Below are 22,240 nucleotides of genomic sequence, written 5' to 3' on the forward strand. Positions count from 1 at the left end.
AACCCACTGAGTTCCACCACCTCTTTTCCCAGAAAAAAGCCCTGGACATAGGGAAGAATTGATAACAAACATAGCAGAAGGAAGATCTACGTATTAGACCAGGGCTTGACAAATCCCAGGCACCAGGTCACCAAGTCACTCTCAGCAATTCTCCATCTAAGTACAAACAGTTGGATCAAACCAGTTTGTCCATCGATGAAAAAGAGGTCCTTTGAGCACTAAAAAGACTATGTCTGGGATTGTGGAATTGTCACAGACAAAAGCCATATGGAACCAGAGCTGTTATGACAAGAGCTGTTACGACAATTGGCAGAGATTGAGTGAAAAAGCTGGCAGAATCCAGCACAAAACTTACCAGTCATCTTGCATCAGAATGTTTTGTGAGACTATAGGAAAAATATGCTCTTATGTTCTTGTCATTGGTTACTTATATATAAATTTAACTTACTCCAATAAATTATGATGGATGAACTCATATCCTAGTCAGTTGCTTGCCATACTGGCTCCAACATCCAACTGAATGGAGCTTTTTAGATCAGTAACCAATCAATCAATCAATTACCTTTATTGGCATTAGAAATAATAATAGTCTACAATCAGAGACAGGGATAGAGATCAGTAACCAAATTGTGAGACATTGGAGAAAAGTTAGGCTAGTGTTAGACATTAGCTTTTGTTGCGATGATGGTAACCAGCTTAACTCTACACACATTTAATATGCTACAACACTTTTGTCAAAGCCTTAATAAAATCACAAGAAACCATGAAAAGTTTAGGATTAGGTTTCAGGGTAGTGAAAATTAGAAAAAGTACTCATTAAAATATGAAACAGTGAAGGCTGAAAAATGAGTCTGGCACCTAAAGTTTTGGACTGGCTCACAGAACCAAAGAAGATTTGTAAAGGCTTGTATTAGACTGTCAAAAGTAATTTCCTCTCCACTGCCCCAGGCTCCTTTATGTATATTGGAAGCAACTCACTTCATAGTTAATAGTTATGCACGGCACACTCAAATGGTAGCTTTGTGCTCCGACCCCTCATTTTATGCTAGCGTCAGCAAATTCTCAGAGATGCAAATAAGTCCAAGATGCCTCCTTCAAATAGAAAGAAAACACAGAGGGGGAATCCAGGCCACCATGTATGCCAAATAATATTTATTTTATTAGGGGGATATATATATATATATATATATCCTACTGCACCAAAGTACCCCTATCCAACTCTGCCTCAAGGAAATGAAAACTTTGCACTTGTAATGAACACTTAGCCGCTGCTACAAACCAGGTTTGCCTCAATGGAAAAGTTTGGTCCAAACTCCGCAGACAGGTTTTTGCAGACTTTGTAACTGGCTACAAACACAATGGGAAGAGGAGAGAGATGGCTGAGAAGCTGTAGGACGACTGAACAGAAAGAAATATGACTGGGGTACTGTGGCTGAGTACAACTGAAGGACACTGCATGGAGAACTTCTGTATTTTATTTCTACACTTTGCACAAAGGCTACTTGTCTATTTGGTCCCACCACGAGATATAGAATGCCAAAATCAGATTCTCAGGAACCTATAGCATATTTTTGTGCCATCAAGTCATAGCCATTTTATGGATACTTCCATAGGGTTTTCAAGGCAGGAGAGGTTTAGAGGTGGTTTGCCATTGCCTGCGTCTAGTGCAGTAATGCTGACCTTCCTTGGTGGTCTCCCATCCAAATACTGACCAGGGCAGACTCTGCTTAGCTTGAGATCTGACGAGATTGGGTCACCTGGACCATCTGGGTCAAGGCAAAATGAGATTCTCAGGAATCTGTAGCAGACACTTTACACCATCCAGAATGACCGTTGATGTACCAGTTTGGACAAAGTAGTCTTTTTTTTAAAAAGTAGGTTTTCTTTTTTATTGAACCAGCCTGCAGTGAGCATGCCTGTGATACACACACGGTCATACTGTTACCAACCTCTAGGTGGGGCCTGGAGATCTCCCAGAATTACAGCTAATCTCCAGATTACAGAGATCAGTATCCCTGGAGAAAAATGGCTGTTTTAGATGGTGGATTCCTTGGCATTATATGACTTGCTGTGCACCCTCCCCAAACTTCACCCTCCCCTGGCTCCACCCACAAATCTTCAGGAATTTCCCAACCAGGAGCTGACAACCCTGCCTGAGGGTTAACAGCTTCTAAACTAGTCCTTCTAGCTATCCCATTCATATCAGTTCGACATGCAAATATCTGGTGATATTATTTATCCCCATGCTACAAAAAGCTGCAACTGCCTATTCCTACACCTTAAGCCCCTATTAAAGAGACAGGGCATTTTTCTCCTGGCTCGTTGGGCAACCCTAGTTACACAAATTCTTCAGCAAGCAACAGTCTCTGTGGCCACATGTATAGTGGTTAGAGTCCAATGACTAGGCCTGGGTAGACCCAGATTCAAATCCCTGCTCCCCATGAAAGTCACTGTGTGACCTTGGGCAATTCACTCAGGCTGAACCCAACCCACTGGGCTCTTGAAAGAATAAAATGGAGGACAACAGAAGCATGCATTCCTTCCTGACCTCCTTGGAGGAGAAATGGGACAAAGTTCTGATAGACAAGTGTTTTAGTAATATTACAAGTAGAGGCTATTTGCAAGTGTGCAAGACACATTTCAGATTGTCAGCACACAAGTATTCAGACACACACATGCCTAAAAACTACCTTCCTGCAAGCAAAGTTTGGGGCACAACAAAGTAGAAGACAGGAGAGGCAAGGACTGTCCTAGTATTATCCCCTTTTACAACCACACAACATGCAGCCTCAGTAACTGATGTAGAGGTATACTCACAATTACCTACCAAGTTATGGCTTATCATAAGACTCTTAATATTTTGAGTTGATTTGGTGCTATTGCTTCAGGCAAATTTTAACTTATTAGCTGCCTTGAACATGCTAGTGGTAATGGAGAAAGGAAACTTAGAATCACCTGGGTTTCTAAGATGGGGCAGATGCTGTACCCTGCTTTAATACTTTCTCTCTGTGAATCCTGTAGCCTAGACACTTGTCAGGACTGGAGTACAGAAGCAACTTGCTGTAGGTCTGCTAAGACAACAATCCCAGGACACAAATAATGGAAGGAGACAGCTTAAGGAAGCACGTTCATGAAACCAAACCTTGTGATGGAATCACCCGCCCCCAAGTAAAATATTGTGTTAGTAATAGTATCCACGTTGGAACAGTACCATTTTAATAATAACTAGAGCAAGAAATCATTTTGCAGCCAATAGAAATAGCCTCCAAATGTATGGTTAACTCCTGCTGACCCAATGTCTTGTGTAGGAGATTTCCTGCTCCCAATGGCAGGGTGTTTTTTTTTAGTCAGCATCTATCCAAGTTACTCTAGTGCATCAAAGAGGAAAGTATCATTTGGGCCCTGCGTGACACTGGAGGTTTAAGCAGAATTACTTTCTTTGTAGTTCTCATCACATGTTTATTAGCAATAAAAAGAATCTAAGCACAAATCCTGTGTTGATTCATATGTACATGCACATTTCACTTATGAGTTAATGAGTCAACTTTCCCCGCTGAGACAACAGGGAAACTGACTGTGTTGTTTGGTCTGCAACAGCTCCACACATGCACTTGTTGGCACTGCATTTGCAAGGGATTAACATGCATGTGTGAATGCATCTTTAGACATATGTGGCAAAGTCAATCGATTTAAACAGCCAAAAAACAAACATCAATTTAAACCAGCAACCTCTTGCAGCAGTTTAGATGACGGCATGCACACCACCCCTATGTTTTTTCCCCTGTCCCCAGTGCTGATGTGCATGAGAAACAGCATGTGTTGACTTGAAACAATGTTTGGCACCTGCTCCTTATTTCAAGGCACAGTTCTGTATTTATTTATTGTGGAAATGTTTATTTAAAAAAAAAATACACTATAGCTGCCAAACAGTTCCAGGAAGTTAGCCATGTTAATATGTGGCAGAAAATTTAAATAGAATTTCGGTGGCACCTTAAAGACTAATAAAATTTATTCCAGCAGAAGATGCAGAGCTTACTTCATCAGATTAACTAGAAAAAGCAACTGAGATGCAACACATAAGGACAGTATGAGCTAATAAAATCCTGCTAATGTTCTAATACATATAAGATGTCTCACAATGTGTTCATTATCCTGGAGCTAAGATGAAGGCCATCGAAACGTGGCTTGAGCATCCTTAACAGTACAGTCCTAAACTGGTCTACTGAGAATCCTACTGAATTATAAAATCAAAAAGAGTCCAGTAGCACCTTTAAGACTAACCAATTTTATTGTAGCATAAGCTTTCGAGAATCACAGTTCTCTTCGTCAGATGCATGGAGAGCAAAAAGAAACTGGTCAGATATAGAGGAGGAGAGGGGAGGGCGGAGTAGATGCAAACAGCTCCTTCTGATATGGAGATGCAAACAGCTCCTTCTGATATGGAAACAGACCCCCAACCTTAAACAACTTCTCACTTACAATCATGAATCAGCTAGCAGAGTCACCAGCACAGGTACCAGGCCCTGCAACAGACCCAGATGCCAGCTCTGCCCTTATATCTACCCAGGGAATACCCTTACAGGACCCAATGGCATCAACTACACTGTCTCTGGCTCTTACAGCTGCTCATCCTCCAACGTGATATATGCCCTCATGTGCCAACAATGTCCATCTGCTCTGTACATTGGACAAATCAGACAACCTCTACGCAAAAGAATAAATGGACACAAATCTGACATTAGAAATGGCAACGTCCAGAAACCAGTGGGAGAACACTTCACTCTACCAGGACATTCCATCAAAGACTTAAAGGTCACTGTAGTTCAACAGAAACCTTTCAAAAACAAAATCCAACGGGAAGCTGCTGAATTGGAATTCATATGTAAATTTGACTCTGTCAAGCTGGGACTGAATAGGGACTATGAATGGTTATCCCATTATCAGAGGTAACTGATTTCCTTAACAGAAGCAAACTGATCTCCATATCAGAAGGAGCTGTTTGCATCTACTCCGCCCTCCCCTCTCTTCCTCTATATCTGACCAGTTTCTTTTTGCTCTCCATGCATCTGACGAAGAGAACTGTGATTCTCGAAAGCTTATGCTACAATAAAATTGGTTAGTCTTAAAGGTGCTACTGGACTCTTTTTGATTTTGCTACTACAGACTAACACAGCTAACTCCCCTGGATCTACTGAATTATATATTCAATTGAGCTTACTTCTAGGAAAGAATGCTTCAGATTGCACTGCAGATCTCTCTTCCTGAAATCAACGAAACTTCAAAATGCTCAAACTACAACAGCATCATGCCTGAAGAATTTTAAAATGTTCTCACTGTTGAAAGGCTGACTTTACATCTTTAAAGAATGGAAACCTCTGGGATGGATGAAGCCTTAGAACTCAGAACAGCAACAAACGGGAATCTGATCTTGTGTCCTGTTTTGAACAGACAGGTAACTTCAACACACGCACACCATCTAGTGGCCCTAGAACCAAACATACAAGGAGCTGAGCATAACTGGAGCAATTAGAAGCAGGGGGGGCATGATGTCAAGTTGGAACTTGTCAAAGAGGCAAGTGTAACTGGAAACATTCTGTGTCAGGAGTGAGTGGACCATACAAAAGCTTGCCCAGAAATAATTACATATGAATTACAGTGAGTAGTGATTTTTGTTTCCAGATGCTACAGATGAGGTCTGCAGCAAGGGCTATAGTTCAAACCACATGTGATGATCTGTTTGTATACACCTGCATCTGCCCAAATCATGTACAGAACAAGAGGTAGGAAGATATGTATTTTTTAAAAGCAAGACGGTATTTTCTCCTTGCCAGACTTGCTTCCAGTTTTGTACAGGCCTCAAAGCAAGGCTGTGGGGAAGGATGCTCTTTTGGGGGCAAACCCAAGCTTAAACCAATGGTTGAGCTGCCACCACAAGTACCTTGAGCCAATGTTTGTATACTGGCACTCTGTGCACATCGACACTGTTCTTTTACGGAAGGGGCATCATTGCATGAGGAAAGGAAGCTGGAAAGGAGAAAGGCACAAGACAAAGAAGTGATATAGAATCTCATGATAGCAGCACATTGCGTATTGCAAGCTCACAGCACAGTAGACAAGCACAAATCCTTACCTCTGACGCAGCATTATTTACATCACAATAAAACCACTCCAACACGGCTTCCCATCCAAAATTGGCCCTACTCAGTGGCAGCATTAGCCATAGCTACTTTCATTTCGGTCATATCCCAGTGGCTAACACAATGAACTGAGATTCAGGACCAGGTCATTATATTCAGCATAGTGACTGAAGCAAGAAGCTCAGTATCCTCTCCAAGCTCTTCATGCAGTAAACATACATTATCAGCATCTTTTCTCAAGGCAAAAAAGTTACAGTCCACAAACCTTGCAAGTCCTTATACAGTTTAAATTCTCAAATGCCATTTCCAGACTGCTAGTTCTACCTACTTTACCTATATAATATTAGGGATGGGCAAATGGCAGCCTACCATCTCAGTCCAGACCTCACACTCCCTCCGTGCATGGCGCCTTGTCCACCTGCCACTCCATTACCTAAAAACTTTCTCCCATGCTTTGGAAAGAACTAACTTCCTCCACCAGAAGCGTTAGGTTTTCCTAGTCCCAGATCTCCTGGGCATTACTGTATTTACTTGAAAGGGAGATGACCTTGAATGTAAGACTACTTGCCCTATACACATACACACACAAAAGTATTAGGGGACATAATTGTAACTTATATACATATGTAAGACCACCCTACTCTCTTATTTAGGACACATGGGAAAAAACACCAAGTCTCACATTTGCATAGATACTATACGCATGGAAGACTATATAGAAACAATTTCAGCATGTGTGCTTGACGCCACTCATTCTCTTTCTAACTTTATGAAGTATGTGATATTATTCCCATTTTGCACATGGGAAGCTAAAGCCACAGGCAGCAATTCTCCAGGTTCATAGTTTGATCCTTGAGCAGAATCTTTGAGCCTTCACTCTATTAGACTACAACAGCAGTTGACGAGAGCCTTGTTACCCAACACAAGGCATTTTTCAAGGTGGCCTAGAAATAGCAGGAGGCAGAGGAGGGGAGAAACGACTCTGACGCAAAGGGAGCCAAAGGGAGCCACTGACAAAGCCAAAAGAAATGCAATCCAAGGCAGATGCACAGAACACGTTTGGCATTTAACCCCAAAAGCAAACCAGGTGGTTACTGACATCGTCACATCCTAGGCCCACTACAGGGAAGGGAAGATTCTCCAAGGTCCCACCACACCAGTGTTAACAGCACATCTGCTCAAAAAATATTAAAAGCCATCACAGGTATTTTCACAGAAATCCTCTGAACTTGAAGTAATATTCAAGATTGTGTATCACAACAGTATAGGACAGTTTCTAGATAGCCAAAATGCACTACCCTCAACAAGGGGCAGTGCCAGCAGCACACATGATGCTTCACAGAGCTTTGTAAACAAAGACAGGCAGGCCCTCTGACCACAAAGAACCCAATGACTACAATGGGGCTTGCTCACACATCTCACAGATACAGAAATACAGAAAATGCCTTTGAAAAGGGTACAGGGGGAAAGATTAATTGGCTCAGAATGCCGTTGCTATATTTTTAGCTGGCGAATATCACATCCCAGACCCCACTTCACTGGCCGCCAGTTAATTTCAGGGTACAATTTGAAGTGCTGGCCTGAGTGTTCTGGCATCAAAACGTTTTAAAGACCACCAACTCCCATACAAACCTGCCTAGTAATTATAATTCCCTTTGCTCAAGAGGCCTTGACTTCTGAAATACAGTGCATTGCCTTGGGGGGGGGATGGCCCGTCAATCCATCAAATACCCTCCCTCCCTCCATTTGCCCCAAGCCCTTAACTCTTCATGAGTTTTATGCTCCAGGTGAAGAAGTTTTCACTTTCCCAGGCTTTTAAATATGTTTAATGTCAGCTTCTGGCTTTTTTATTCAGTATCTTTTTAAAATTTTGCTGTGTTTTATTGATTATTTACTGTTCCCATGGCTGCTGTTACTCCATGTATACTAAGCATGGCTGTTTTATGCCGAATGTTAAGGCATTTGGCTTTCTTGTATTTTAAAAGGGATTGTGTATCACCTCAAAAAAATCCAACCAACAATCTTTTCTCACAAACAGTCTGAAAACAGAAAGGGGTAGCTAGCAATTCTCCATCTTTCACATGCACAAAAAGGGATGATTTTAATGGAACATTAGGTGTTTTATAAATAATAAAGATCCATGGTGGAAAAAATATAGCTGGCTGCATGCCTATCTCCAGTGAAATGCAGGAGATTGCTTGCTGCCAGGAATGTGTAAATTCAGAAGAGAAACGGGCTTGGGCCCATTATCTCACCCTTTATTTCCTTTTTTACTCCTTCAACTATGAATCACACCACCATCACACAAGGCTTTCGTACAGGCTATGGTTTCAGCTTCGGTTCAGCCTAGTCATTGGTATGTGGGCGGAAATGGACAATTTTCCCACTCTTTGATTCACATGAGTCTATAGAAAGTGCTGAAACTGGTTTGCCGGATCAGGGGAACGTGCATGAAGATAGACAAAAAGCAACAGTTTTGGATTTGACTGGAGAGCAGGGTTAAGATTTAATTTAGCTGGGCAGCTGACACTCTGGTATTAGGCAAGGCCTGCCTGCGTGCTCGCTTCAGCACCCCTATTAACAAATTTACAAAGGTGCCAGAAGTCCCTAGAGCTTTAGCCTCTAAAACAAACTCAGTTTGTAAAGCCTGTCATGTCATAACTTGGGAAGGGGCAGGGAAGTGAGAATGTGTGGGCTCGTAATGCTGTTGTAAGATTCTTTTCCCAGGTCCTGCTTTTCTACAGATACTAGGCAAGTGGCAATCCAAGACAGGGTTTTTCCAATGGCGGCACCTCGCCTTCAAGATGCCCTTTGTCCTTGATGTTTGTCTGATGCCTACTTTTCTGTCTTTTGGGTGCCAACCCAAAACTTTTGTTTTTACCCATGTTATTTAAACTGAGGGATTCCATCTTTTAAAGCTGTTTTTATTATCTGCTTCTGGTCTGAGGACTGTTTTTTTAGGCTGCGGAATACGTGTTTTTTATGCTGTTTTATTATATTGTTTTTACTTTGTGAGCCGCCTCAGGCAGGTTTCTGGAGAGAGGACATGTGGCTTTTCTAAAGAAACATTACAGGTTTCTAAGGAGAAATGATGTCTCAAACTTTTGCTAGAAATGTAAACAACCTGAACATTTACACACTGGTTCACAGCAAGTCCTCCAGAGTCTAAATATTACGTATATCCTTCCAGAAGGCTTAGCCTAGGGAAGCAATTTTACTTTCTCCTCGAAAGACCACAAGGCAAACAAAGCGTGATGGTGTTTTATGCTCCGTGTCATAATATTTGCATTGGTAGTGCACGTAGGGTTTGTTTATTCTCATTTAGATGTGCCATTAGCTGTGGCAGTTGGGCAGGGCAGATCCCTTCTCCCAGCTCCTAGAAAAGGCAGAGACTTCTGCTTGCCTTAGGATTCTCCCAGTGGCCAACCAAGTGTACAGCAATGCTCTTCTGGGAAGGCACACAAAGCCTGGTCCTTTTCGCACTGGGACTTTAAAGCGTTTCAGTATCTGTTCTGCTTCCCATGTTTGCAGGAGTTTCACACTTGCAAGGTAGTCATGGGACGCAGTACTGATGTCTGCCCGTGGTATCCCCGATTTCCCCCCCTGCAGACGTACCGCGATTTTATTTTGAAGCCACTGCTGAGTCACGTCTGACCTGATTAATGTCAGTGCAAACCGTATACTCTCTTTCTGCTTTTCTTCTCCCCCCTCTCCTTTTCCACAGGAGCTGATTGGTATGTGCGGAATTAACCACTCCCAGCTCTCTGAACTCCTTTTCTGCTATTTTTTTTCCAGTCAAGCCAGGTAAGGGTCATAAAACTGCTTTTCCATTGGCTTCCTTCCTCCCGGGTATGCAAGCACTCTCTTATTTTTTTTTCTCAAAGCCAGGAACAAGTAGCAGGGAAGCTGCCGGGAGGGGATGAAGCAGCAGCAGTTTAACCCTTTCCTGGTTTGGCTTTTTAAAAAAATGAGTGGAACAAGCACGAAACAAGCACGAAAAGTACATATTTCCCCCCCTAGAACTCCGCCACCAATTGCCTCTCCAGTAGGCACAGGGCAGACCAATCAGCAAATACAAGGGGAGGATGAGTTCCAGCATTGCAACGTTACTATGCCTGCTCAAAGTTTTTTTAAAAGTATGAGGTGAATTGCAAAGCCCCCAAACCCCAAAACTGCACCGAGGCTTCAAAGTCCGTCTAAAATTAAAAACAAGATGCCAAATCAAAACTGCCGCAGACAGTGTGGAATGTGAGAGTGCCATGCCAAAGCCATTGCGATCACGGCGAATGCTCATAAACGGCAGCTTAAACTATAAGAGCGAAAAGGGCCCCTGTTGAAGCAACAGGTAGATACACATGAAACAAGCCACTCGTAAAACAAAGGGCAAAGGACAGAAGTCAGACAACTCACCTGGTGAGGAAAGGCATACAATTTTTTTTTAAAGTTAGGTATGTGAGTGTTAGACCCTACTCAGCTAGTCAAATAAATCCTCAAGCACAACTCCACCCCCTCTTTTTTACCCAGCATGCCAGAAACACAACCCAGCTGTCCTCAGTTAATGTTTAGAGAATGAACAAATAAACAAACACCAGCTTGTACAACAATAGCACAGAATATTGTAGTTGCAGCAGCCAAAGACTAAGCAATTTTGACACAGATGCCTGCAGCTGGACATCTCCATTTGGTTTGTGCGTTTATGCTGAAAGCCAAAGTTCATACACCTTCTGAGTCAGTTTACTAGGACTTCAGCCACAGCAATTTTGGGCAAGCCTCAAGAGGAAGGGCATTCCAAAAGCAAGGTGCCACCACTGGACAAGTCCTGCTTTAAAATTTTTAACAGGCATCCAAAGTCAGCTTGGTGTAATGGCTGGTGTTGGACTACCATCTGGGAGATGCAGGTTCAAACCCTCACTATGCCATGAAGACTTGGGTCAATCTCTCTTAATCCAGTCTACCTCACAGAGCTTTTCTAAGGGTAAAACAGAGGAGGGCGGAACCCCCTCCACCCTTCAGAGTGGCACAAAAAGGTACATCAAGAAAAATAAAGAAGGGATTTGCCAAGAAAAGGCACCAGAAAATTGGGATTATCCCTGGAAAGGGCCCTGACCCCTCCCATTGCCTTTTACTGACAAACCAAGACTTGAAGACTGCCAATACTGTTGTGGTTGCCTAGGGCTGGCCTCTGAGAAACTACAGGGGCTGCTTCTGACCCTGCAATCTTTTGGTGGTTTTTTTTTTTTAAGATTTCAGATTTTTCTGCAACCCTGGGGTTTTTCTCAAGTTCGTAGAAAGATCCATCTTGTCTGTTCCTTGCTCTAGTCTCTGGATTTAAGTATCCACAGATTTGGCCCTGTTGAGAATTAGACATATTGATTGGAAAAAAAGATGGTTCTGTACAGTTTTCAAACCAAAAGAAATAAGTTCTTACAAATTTAAAACTAAAGCAGATCCAAATCTTACAGGCCTTCAGTATAAGTATTTTCCTCTCAGGCACCTACCAAAAATCAAGGCTTTTGAGATCCTTGCCTGACATCAATTAAGACTCTAACTGAAATGATCAATTAAGATATAATCATCAGGGACAGGAGAGGGGAAGTAACAAGCACTGGGATTGGAAAAAAATATGGAGGAACACTTACCAATGCTATCTTCCATTTCCTGTGACATTCTAATTTTCTGGGCAAATTCTGCAAGAAAGAATAGTAGAAAACATTACAAGGAAAATCACATTATGTTAAACCATGGTTTGGCTGCAGAATCTTTCATTTATAAGACAGGGAATGCATCCAAGGTCAGATATACAAGTGAAAGGACTGGCTGATGATACCAGCTGGGGACAAAAATTCAAACTTTATACCTTGGTGAAATTAAGTTCCAGAAGCTACAAGACTTCCTAATGACATTCCTTTAAAAGAGGATTATAATGTGGTGCAGTGGTTAGAGTATCGGACAAAGATCTAGGAGATCTAGGTTTGAATCACCACTCTGCCATGGAAACCTCCTGAGTGACCTTGAGCCAACTATTCTTTCACAGCATAACCTACCTTACAGGGTTGTTGTAAGAGAGGAGAATGCTGTACGCCATTTTGAGTCCACGCTGGAAGAAAGGCAGGGTATAAATGAAGTAAATAAACAATTACTTCTAACTGAATGCCCCGGTGACCAGGATGTGCCCTAATTAGGGTTGCCACACTCCAGCTGATGTCTGGAGATATTCTGGAATAACAACTGCACTTCAGACTACAGAGATCAGTCCCCCTGGAGAAAATGGCTACTTTGGAGGATGGGATCTGTGGCATTATATCCTGGTGAGGTCCTTCCCCTCCCCAGGTGCTACCTCCAAAACCTTTAAGAATTTACCAACCAGGAGCTGGCAACCCTATGCCCTGCTTGTGGCAGAGCACCTGGACAAGTTGAGTTTACTTCTCATTGGACAATAAAGACAGCCTGGCCACCATTCAAGCCTCACAATGGACCAAAAGCAAACTTTGGAACAACAAGAGTGCAGAGATCTTTCATTCTGTGGAATAACTGATAGCTTTGGGTTTTTTAAAAAAAACTCTTTCTACTTGCATTTACCATCTTATGGAAAAAAATCACAGAAGTCTGTATTAAATATCTGCATTGCACACAACTTGCCCACCTTCTCTAACAGTTTTAAAGTGTGGAAAGCCAGTTTCTGGAATTATAATCTATAGGGGAAAGTATGTACATTTTTAGTTACACACAAACTATCTTCACTATTCTGTTCTAACACGCTCCTGGGAATGCATTATTCAGGATATAATATAGCTATCAAAGCACTGGATTTCTAATGGCATTCATACACAATGTTAACAGCTGGGCTGAAGTGCCACTTTACCACAAATGGTATGCCTAAACAACCCATGTAAAATCCATTAACAACCTTTGACTGTCATAATATTCCAGCACAGTTCTCAAAATCAGAACTACACGTTACAAGGAACACTTATCCTCTCCATCTATAAGATTTAGCACATAGTCATGATTAGACACCATTTCCCCATCTCCACCAATGATAGCAAGTGGGGCATGGATCAAAAAATGCTTTGAATAATGCCAGAGGTGGTGGGGAGTGCCATCAAGTCATAGCTGACTTATGTCAACCCTGGTGGGGTTTTCATGGCAAGAGACTAACAGAGGTGGTCTGCATTGCCTTCCTCTGCAACCCTGGTCTTCCTTCGAGATCTCCCATCCAACTACTAACCAAGGCTGACCCTGCATAGCTTCCAAGATCTGACGAGATCAGGGCTTGCCTGGGCTATCCAGGTCAGGTCATAAGGCTAGAACACCAACTATATTTTATAAAGTAAAAGGGACAGTGGAATATACACCACCCTGTATAGGGAGAATTACTTGTTTGCGGTATGTATTATCTGACTGTCACTGCATCATCGTCTACAGATGTAATATCATTTTTTTTACATTGTATCTGCATTCTGTATGCGGTCTAAGATTCTATGCTTGTTTCAGATTTCTGTAATCCTGGTCCTAGTATCCTGCCTATAAGATGCCTCATTTATTGACTGCATCAACTCATACTGTGTAATCTACATTGAGTCAATGAGAAAGGACTATAAATATAGCATAGTAAATAAATCAAATTTTTACTACCAGTTACAGAAAGGGGAGTAGACACAGCTCCCATGACTGGCCGCAGCCCCATGGTTCTTGTTGCACATATATAATTCAGTCCTCTGATAGGAAAAACCATCACAGGAGCCAAACCAATCATACTACATCTTTGACTGTCTCTTTCAACCCACACCTTTAATATTTACATACAGTTTCAATGTCCTTTAAAAGATTATACCCCATGGTGTAAGACATTCCCCTACGCACTGTGTCATGGGATGTCAGTCAACATGCCTCTTGTAAGAACCTCCATCTTCCAAAGCAGCTACACTTGGGGGGAAGAGAGGACAACTACCTTCTTACAAAGCGAATCTTTTAATTCAGTCCGCAGCAGCAACATGCTACAGGGCCAAGCCTCCCTATCTGCTCCCTATCAGAAAAGCCCTGCAAAGCACAGCAGATGGCTCTCTATCCTTTCACCACAGTACGAATCCTGACTCTCCTCCTCCTGCTCTAGACGTCATGGTAGCTCAATTTCACTTCCCTTCAAAATGTTTACTGAGCCCTGCTTATGCCTGGGGCTGATCTGTGTGCTTGGAATATTAATCCTTTTAGTCCTCTTCCCCGCTCTGGCCAATATATGCACATCAAGGATCCCTGCACATAAAACCTAATGTAGTTGATATCCAATAAGTGTGTGCCACACAGCACTTAAAGGTTAGTAACATGAGTATTGAAAAGAAAACGGCAACATGTGTCATGTTGCCAGAGACTATCCATGCCATGGCAGCAAAATTCTTGAGAAAAATACTCTTATTATACATATACCCCTGTGCATCATAAGGGACTAAGGCTTCCCTTACAGGGTAACCAAAAATTGGTGGGAGTATTTACACATGTCCTAGAAAGCTAAAACTTGGTATACAGGTAATCCAAGATAGCCAGGTTACTAGAGAAATCTTGAAGACACTTTCTTTGCTCTCTTCTTCCAGAAATTTGCAGGTCCCTCCTTCAAACAGACACTGAGCAATTGTCTCAATGCAATTAGACAATTGTCTAAACAATTGTTAGAGAAAGCAGGCAGCAGAAACTCAGTATGTTCTAATAACATTCTGTTGCAATGGGGGGGGGTATATCTAAGCATCTCAGGGAAAGTGTGAAGGAGACCACTTAACATAACATTGGGGCACAGAGAGCCTGAAATCTCAGGCTTAATTGAAGTGGCAAGCCTGTGTGTGTAACTGTACAACCTGAGACACAGAGATTCACATGGAAGAACACTCCTCTATATGAAGGGAGTGCAAAATCCTGCACATAGAAAATGAGCAAGAGGAAGGTGAGGCTAAAACTTTCCTTCTTGTCATGTAGAGATCAAGTCTAAACAAAGTCTGCTCCGAATCCTACTCAACATCGGTTTACTCCCAGGAAAGTGTCATTCAGATTGCACTGCCAGTTTCCAACATGGAAGGATTTCTTTTATGTGGAGCATATAATCATGTGACCTCCTGCCTGCACTGGGAGAGAGAGCACAGAAACAAGTTTACTATCTCAGTGTGAAGGAGGGTCTCAGGAATTGCCGTCAAGTTACAACCAAACTATTGCCAACACTTTCCATGGGGTGCCCCAGGCATGAGAAGAGCAGAGGTGGGGGCCTATTCTAATAGCTTCAGGTTGGCACACTTGTCAACTCCTGTCAATTGTAATCACAACATGCTAACCACTACCCCAACCAATGACAGCTTCAACCACAGTAAGTTAAAGGAGCAAGAGAACTGTATTTCTGCTACAGCAGTCTGAACACCAGAAGCAGCTCTTCTAGAATGTATATTTCTAGCAGTGAAAAGAAAATGTCGTTGTGGCTCACAGGCAAGGAACGGTCATCAGACTTTAGCCGATACAATTTTTTTTCCTGTCAAGTCGCAGCCGATTTACCGCGACTCAGAGGTGTTTTCAAGGCAAGAGACATTCAGAGGAGGTTTGCCATTGCCTGTCTCTGTGTATCATCTTTAGACTTCCTTGGTGGTCTCCCATCCAAGTACTAACCAGCTTCCAAGATTTGATGAGACTGGGATAGTCTAGGCTATCCAGGTCAAGGTGAGTAACTTCTAAAGGCAACCAAGAACATGATGATATTTTACAATCTGGGTTGCATTTGATGTGTCCATTAAGCCTTTCTCAAGTCTACTGTCTTCAGGCTATTAGACTCTTCTAAAATATGTAGCTTTAATTACAGAACTTACCTAGCTCGCTAAGTGCTTTAAATCTTTCTCCAGTCTTCAGCTACCCTTTTTGCTCCGATTATGCTATGGGCTTTGAACACCAGTGTCCAGTCTAAAACATTGCCTCCTGGATAAACACCATTCTGAATTATTAACTTGGAACCAAGGGGGTCACTCAAGTTCTCCCTCTCTATCTTGCACCAATTTTTGGAACAGCCTTGAAACACGATTAACTAGAAGACGACCTTCCGTAGTCAGTTACTGCCAAAGATTCTACAGGCTGCCACTTGTTCAGAACTAATGTGCCATGAATCAGCCACATTCCTTCGATTTATGCTTCCAAATGTTGACAACAAATAGTTGGCAATTTTTATGAACTTTACATTGGAGAAGGGAAAAAAATCAGCTTCCTGCCCAATAACATTTGCTCGAAAGTTCAACACACTTGAACACAAGTCAATGGTTACGATTCCTTTACATCCTCACACAGCAAGTATGTACAAACCGATTGGAACAATAAAAAGAACACCACCACCTGGAAACTAGGAAACAGAATAAGAATCCACAACTTCAAAAAGAGTAACTTGATTCCCAAGAGAGAACATTTTAGAGCGACTTTTAGTGCTAAGTTACAGATGGGTAGCCATGTGGCAGAAAAAGGAACTGGTAAACCACCTAACCAAAGCATCTGAAAAACTAGCCAATGCATATATAAGCAGAGAGAGACAGTGTTATGCAGTGGTTAGTGTTGGACTAGGATCTGAGACACCCAGGTTCAAATCCATGCTCTGCCATCAAAGCTTGCTGAGTGACCTTGGGACACACACACTCAGCCTAACCTACCTCGCAGGGTTGTTGTGAGGATAAAATGGAAGAGAACAATGTGAGCCCCTTGGGGCCCACTGGGGGAAAGGAACGATATACATGAAGTAAAATAAAGCACCTCCACCCATGGAACCAATCTACAGAACTCAGTCCTATGACAGAAGAAAGGCAAGTGATGACTGCTAAAAACATAATGAAGGGTCCCCACTGGGGAGAATGGCGGAGTAAAGTAAATACATAGATAAAACGTAAGCTTTCATTTCCAAATCTACTTCTTTACTTCATTTCTTTCCTGGCTTTCTCCCCAATAGGGATACCTAAGCAGCTTGTATCATTCTCCTCTCCTCCATTTTATCTTCACAAGAACCCTGTGAGGCAGGCTAGGCTGAGTGTGTGTGACTGGCCCAAGTCTCCCAGATCCAACTTTATGTGGTTCTTTATTCCATAACTCTAGAGTTCAACACAGCCTCTTAATGTTATAAACAAACAACAAGACAGAACTGCGTTAGACACCTCAGCATATGCCCTTGGTTATGAAAATTCTCAGCTGGCAACCTTATTAGTATAAGTAGCTACAACTTTGATTCCACCCGCACAGCAGTCACAGTGGAACAGGAATGAAACAGTTTAGAAACCTGCTGCACAAATAGCCACTTACCATCTTTCCTTGGAACACTGTGAATTACTTCTCTTAGGTTTCACCACCATCCAAGTATTTAACATACTGACATGGGCATTATTCTACTGTCAGGGCTCGAACAAGACTGGTAATGTGACAGCATTACTAAAGCTGGGTTAACACTTGCAGAAGAATGAATGAAATGGGAACGAGGTGTGGAACCGACTCTACCACTTCAGATAGCAAAAGATGGATTCAGACTTTGAATGTCCTTTAGCGTAAAAAAATCCATGCAAATAGAATTAGTACGCTTTCCTTGCTGCGCATGTTTTCTATTTTCAGGAGTGATCTTTTGACGCAGCTGCAATCCATACTGCAACCTCATGAGCCAGTGTGGTGTAGCAGCTAGAGTGATGGACTAGGATCTGGGAGACCCAGATTTGATTTTCCGCTCTGCCACGGAAGCTAGTGGGATGATCTTCGGCCAGTCACCCAGTCTCAGTCTAACCTACCTCACAGGGTTTTGCTGTGAGGAAAAAATGGAGGAGAAGAGAATGATGTAGGCCAGTCTGGGTCCCTACTGGGGAGAAAGGCAGGGTATACATGAAGTTAAAAAAATTAAAAAAATTTCACGTGCATGGATGGACAAGGCTTGGTAGAAATACAATGTTTATTTTTCGAGCAGGTGGAATTTTGCAAACCCGCCTTAGGGAGGGAGAACATCTCAACTAAATTATTATAATACTTCTTTGTTTCTATAGTTCAGTATGAAGTATGTTTTATAGGCGTGTTTTATTTCACATTTTGAAAAATGCAATACATTTTTTTAAATCCTGAAAATTGAATAGATGTTGCCTGTGAACACATTACATAAATCTTGAACAGGTCTTTGGAGATGTGGCATAAGAAACTCCTAAATAAATAAGTGGATGGATGGTGTAAAAGCATGCATTTGCAAAGTCTAGCCCAGCCAACCTTCCTAGTTTTGGTTCTTTTTTTACAAATCCCCAAAGTAGAAATGGCAGCCAGAACCCATCAACCCCTTTCAACTGCAGGCAATTCAAGCAGTGACATGCCAAGGACAACAGCCCCAGTCACATGCCTCCAAAAGGAAATCCCCGTTCCCTAAAGCGCTGCCATGTGAAAGAAGGAATGAATCCCTGAGTCTATGAGGTTCATCTTTATGCCTACTAAGTAACATCACCACATCTGGAGCTGCAAATAACAGACAGGATGTCCCCAAACAGATGTAAGTAACAGGAATGGAAGCACTAGGACGGACAGCCACGGCCAGAGCACAAATCATAAACACAAAGAGCAAGAAAAACTTCACGCACTGTTTCAAGTTCCTTTTTTTTCCTGTAGGCTGAATGGACAGGGGGCAGACCGAGTCTGTCATCTAAGTCCAGAATACCTTTTGCATAAAATTGGTCTTCCAATAGCATTAAATATGGTTGTATTTCCTTACACCAGCCTCCACAGTCCCTTTAGGTAAAAGGGGCTTGTAACAGGAACAGACTGAGGAAAGCTGGACAAAAGGGTCCCTGCACCTCTTCCCTGCACTCCACAGAGAACAGATGGAAAACACGACTCTTCTTTGGCATGTTCAGTTTCCATTTAAACAGATGGGGTGTGTGTGTTTGTATGTGTGTATAACAAAACATACACAAGGTTTTGGTTTGTTTCAAACTATGCACCCAACACTACAATTGGCAAAAAAATATACCACTTGATCCCACAGAAGTACATCTCATTCAAATTTGCTCAGATGTTACATAGCCTTCCCAAACACAATTCTACATTTGGCTGATAAAGACAAAATGCTTACCATGCGCCTTTAACAAAAAACGCCATCCCTTTTGTGAAGGTGATTCTTGCTGTGCATTCTAAATACAATTTGGCAGTTTTATGGAAATGCTGTTGGAGACAGATTGGAAAGCGCTATGTCGGTCTAACAGACTCTGCCAATGGCTTGAGCTATAAAGCAGAACTCTTGGCTGTAGAAGGTTGCTGGCATCAACACTTCTGAGGGAAACTCCCATAGCAATAGCTCACTGCTTGAAATAATTGCCGGAAGATTCAGAGAGAAGTCATCAAAAAGTAACATGTCAGTTGAATATTTGCATCATGCTCACAGGACCGAATACAAATATGCTCTCTAAAAAATCCCTTATTGGAACAGAATATGAAATGTGCAAATACTCCCTCAAAAATATGCTGCAGGGAACGACAGACTCCACCCTCTTTGTAAAGTTTCTGCTGCTACAGAAATAAGGTACAACTAGTTGACCACACATGAATCAGCTACCAGGGATAGAAGTTTGCCTGCCTAGCAGCAGTGGAAGAGTACCTGAAATCAATCAAAGCAACGTTGCTAAAGACGGTATGCCAGAAAATACCTTCTCTCACCGCTCTGTGATTGGGGGAGGAGAGTATGGTCTGGGACGGTCTTCGCCTATGGGCAACAGGGAATCTTGGTTTGCAGGTCAAACGCAAACCATAGCTTGACAGTTGAGACAAAATGGTAAGATATGATTTCCTGCAAAAGCTGCAATCTCCAGTTAGGTGGCCATATACAAAGTGGGAAGAAGCATGACCCCTCAGGTTTCTTCACATAGAAGCAAACCACATGAACCAAGCCTGGCTCTAGAAGCAGTGAATAAGCACTGTATGGAGCGTGTCTGGGAGATGCTATACAAAATTCAGTGCAGTTTCAATTTTTAAACCTCTTCTGCCATCGTCCTATTTTCAAAATGGAGTTCTTTATCCAATGAAGAAAATAAATGGTTTTTAACTCCCCGTCTTTTATCCCATCTAGGCAGGAATCCCTGGAGGGGGCAGATAATTACGGCTACTAGCCTTGAATTTAAAACAAGAGAAATCTGGTCCTTAGCGAATGGAGGGAAAGAGTATTTGCTTTGCTTCAAGGTAAGGCTCCCTAATCGTTTCCAAACCTTCCCATGGAGGTAGACAGTAAGCTTTGTTCAAGGTAAGAATCTAACACAAAACTGTTATTAGCTGGAGCATTTAACTTATAAATCTTCGGCAAAGCTTCAGAAATCAGGAAGGTTTGATTAGCTAACAGTTGAAAATTACAAATGCAAATGTTTAACTGAGACTTACTATTTGTCTAAAAATGCAAACCAAGTCCCATTTGCTATAAAAGTTTGGTTCATTTCATTATCTTAAAATGAGTATTTCCAGTTTCAATGTAAGGGCTATTTTCTTGGATCTGGAAACAGGCAATGAACCTAAACAGCTTCAATAACCCATTAGAAAAGACTGAAGAAAACAAGTTTGAATAAAGCCATACTCATATGTACACACTGGAGTATGAACAAGTGGGTGCTTCTTTCCTGTTTCAACAAAACCGCCAGGATTTCCACAATCAGTTTTAAAACTTCTTGAAGACAATTGTCAGACATTAAGCTTAGCATCCCTGGTTATGAAAAAAAACCCCTAATATTCTTCAGAGACAGCCAAAAATTGGTCCTGCGTTAAGTCTCATTCATATGCACAGGATGTAAGATTTTTCAAGCAACAAATGTCTAGCTGTCTTTCTGGAGGAGGAATAGTAGCCACAGCATGTAGAAGAACTTATTCCAGCCCAGATTCCACAGAAGTTGTATTGATACTTCCACACCCTTATAATAAATGCCACAAAAAAGATGGAGCAAGAAAAATGAATCAACACAGCAGCTAAATAGCTGGCACAATGACAAACATACCTGTGACCAAACCCAGTAAAGTCTGCTGGGACATTAATGGTCACTGATGAATTATTGAACAGATTGGGTCAAAGTATTAGGTATTTTAAGCTTCACGCTGTTATAATTCTTTTGATGTTCCAGTGAGGCTCTGAACATGAACAAACACACACACACCAGTTTAAAAAGTCAAATGCATGGGCAGGGATTAAGAGCTTTATTGCAAATGCATCCCAGGCTTCTTTGCATTGTATTTTGCATTTATGGTAAGTACACTTTGGGCATAAATGTAATTTGGCACCCGACAGAAACCAGCAGCCCAAGTACATTTGGTTGTCATTTTGCACTTAGGAGCTGCAATCATCCTCAGATGCGGAGAGGTTTAATCAGCACTCTGAGAAGAATGCAAGAAGAAAATAAGAACATCATGCGTGGAGCAGGAAAGCTAAGGACAAATGAGTTTCCTTTTACTTGCCTCCCTTCAGTTGAGGTTGCTGCCCTTTTATTTTTAAAGCTCTGTGTGGCTCTTGAGGATTAGAAACTTCAGACTTTAAAAAGAAAAATATTTCTTTTGATCTCTAACACAGCGAAGGGCTATGCACCACGGAGGCCCTCCTCCCAAGGATTTTTTACCAGCTCGTGACAACTTCGGTATCTTAAAACAAAAAAAACTCCTCATTCTGCAAGTCAACAGATTAGAAGGATTGTCTCTCCAGTTTACAGCCCCTTCTCACCTCCCAACAATCAGGGGAAAAATGCAACTCTCTTTAACACAGCCCAGCCACCCTATGGAATGTTTCCACGTCAAGCAGAGAGGACAATCTCATCACAGCACTGCAACCTGGAGGTTCATTGGCAGCAAAGTAGATTTCACAGGGAGGGGGCAGTATTTCTGAAAAGCTAATGCAGCCAAATCGGAACAAATCCCTCAAAAGAAGAGATAATCCATCATTTATTTACTAACTGAAAATGCAAACAAATCCAGGCTTTATGATGAGCCAATTGCTTTCCTACCAAAGGGTGCTATTTTCATTTTATTTTACAAAATAGGAAGGATGTAAAAATAAGGACTCGAGCATTTGGCCCGAAAACCAAGACTTCATTTTCCAAGCATGCCACTGCTAAATAACAAGTGCT

At 42.0% G+C, this 22,240-nt stretch overlaps 1 protein-coding gene across 3 annotated transcripts in view; it reads right to left on the reverse strand.

Moving 5' to 3' along the window:
- Window positions 1-22,240, reverse strand: part of PHACTR4 (phosphatase and actin regulator 4) — a 95,557-nt gene that overhangs the window by 62,816 nt on the left and 10,501 nt on the right. For all 3 annotated transcript variants that reach the window (XM_054999187.1, XM_054999188.1, XM_054999190.1), the window contains exon 2: window positions 11,777-11,824. In XM_054999187.1, the coding sequence (XP_054855162.1) occupies window positions 11,777-11,804 (28 nt within the window). In that variant the 5' untranslated portion in view covers window positions 11,805-11,824. The remainder of the gene's footprint in view (window positions 1-11,776; window positions 11,825-22,240) is intronic.

This window comes from Eublepharis macularius, chromosome 15 (genome assembly GCF_028583425.1).
Source record: "Eublepharis macularius isolate TG4126 chromosome 15, MPM_Emac_v1.0, whole genome shotgun sequence".
Lineage (NCBI taxonomy): Eukaryota > Metazoa > Chordata > Lepidosauria > Squamata > Eublepharidae > Eublepharis > Eublepharis macularius.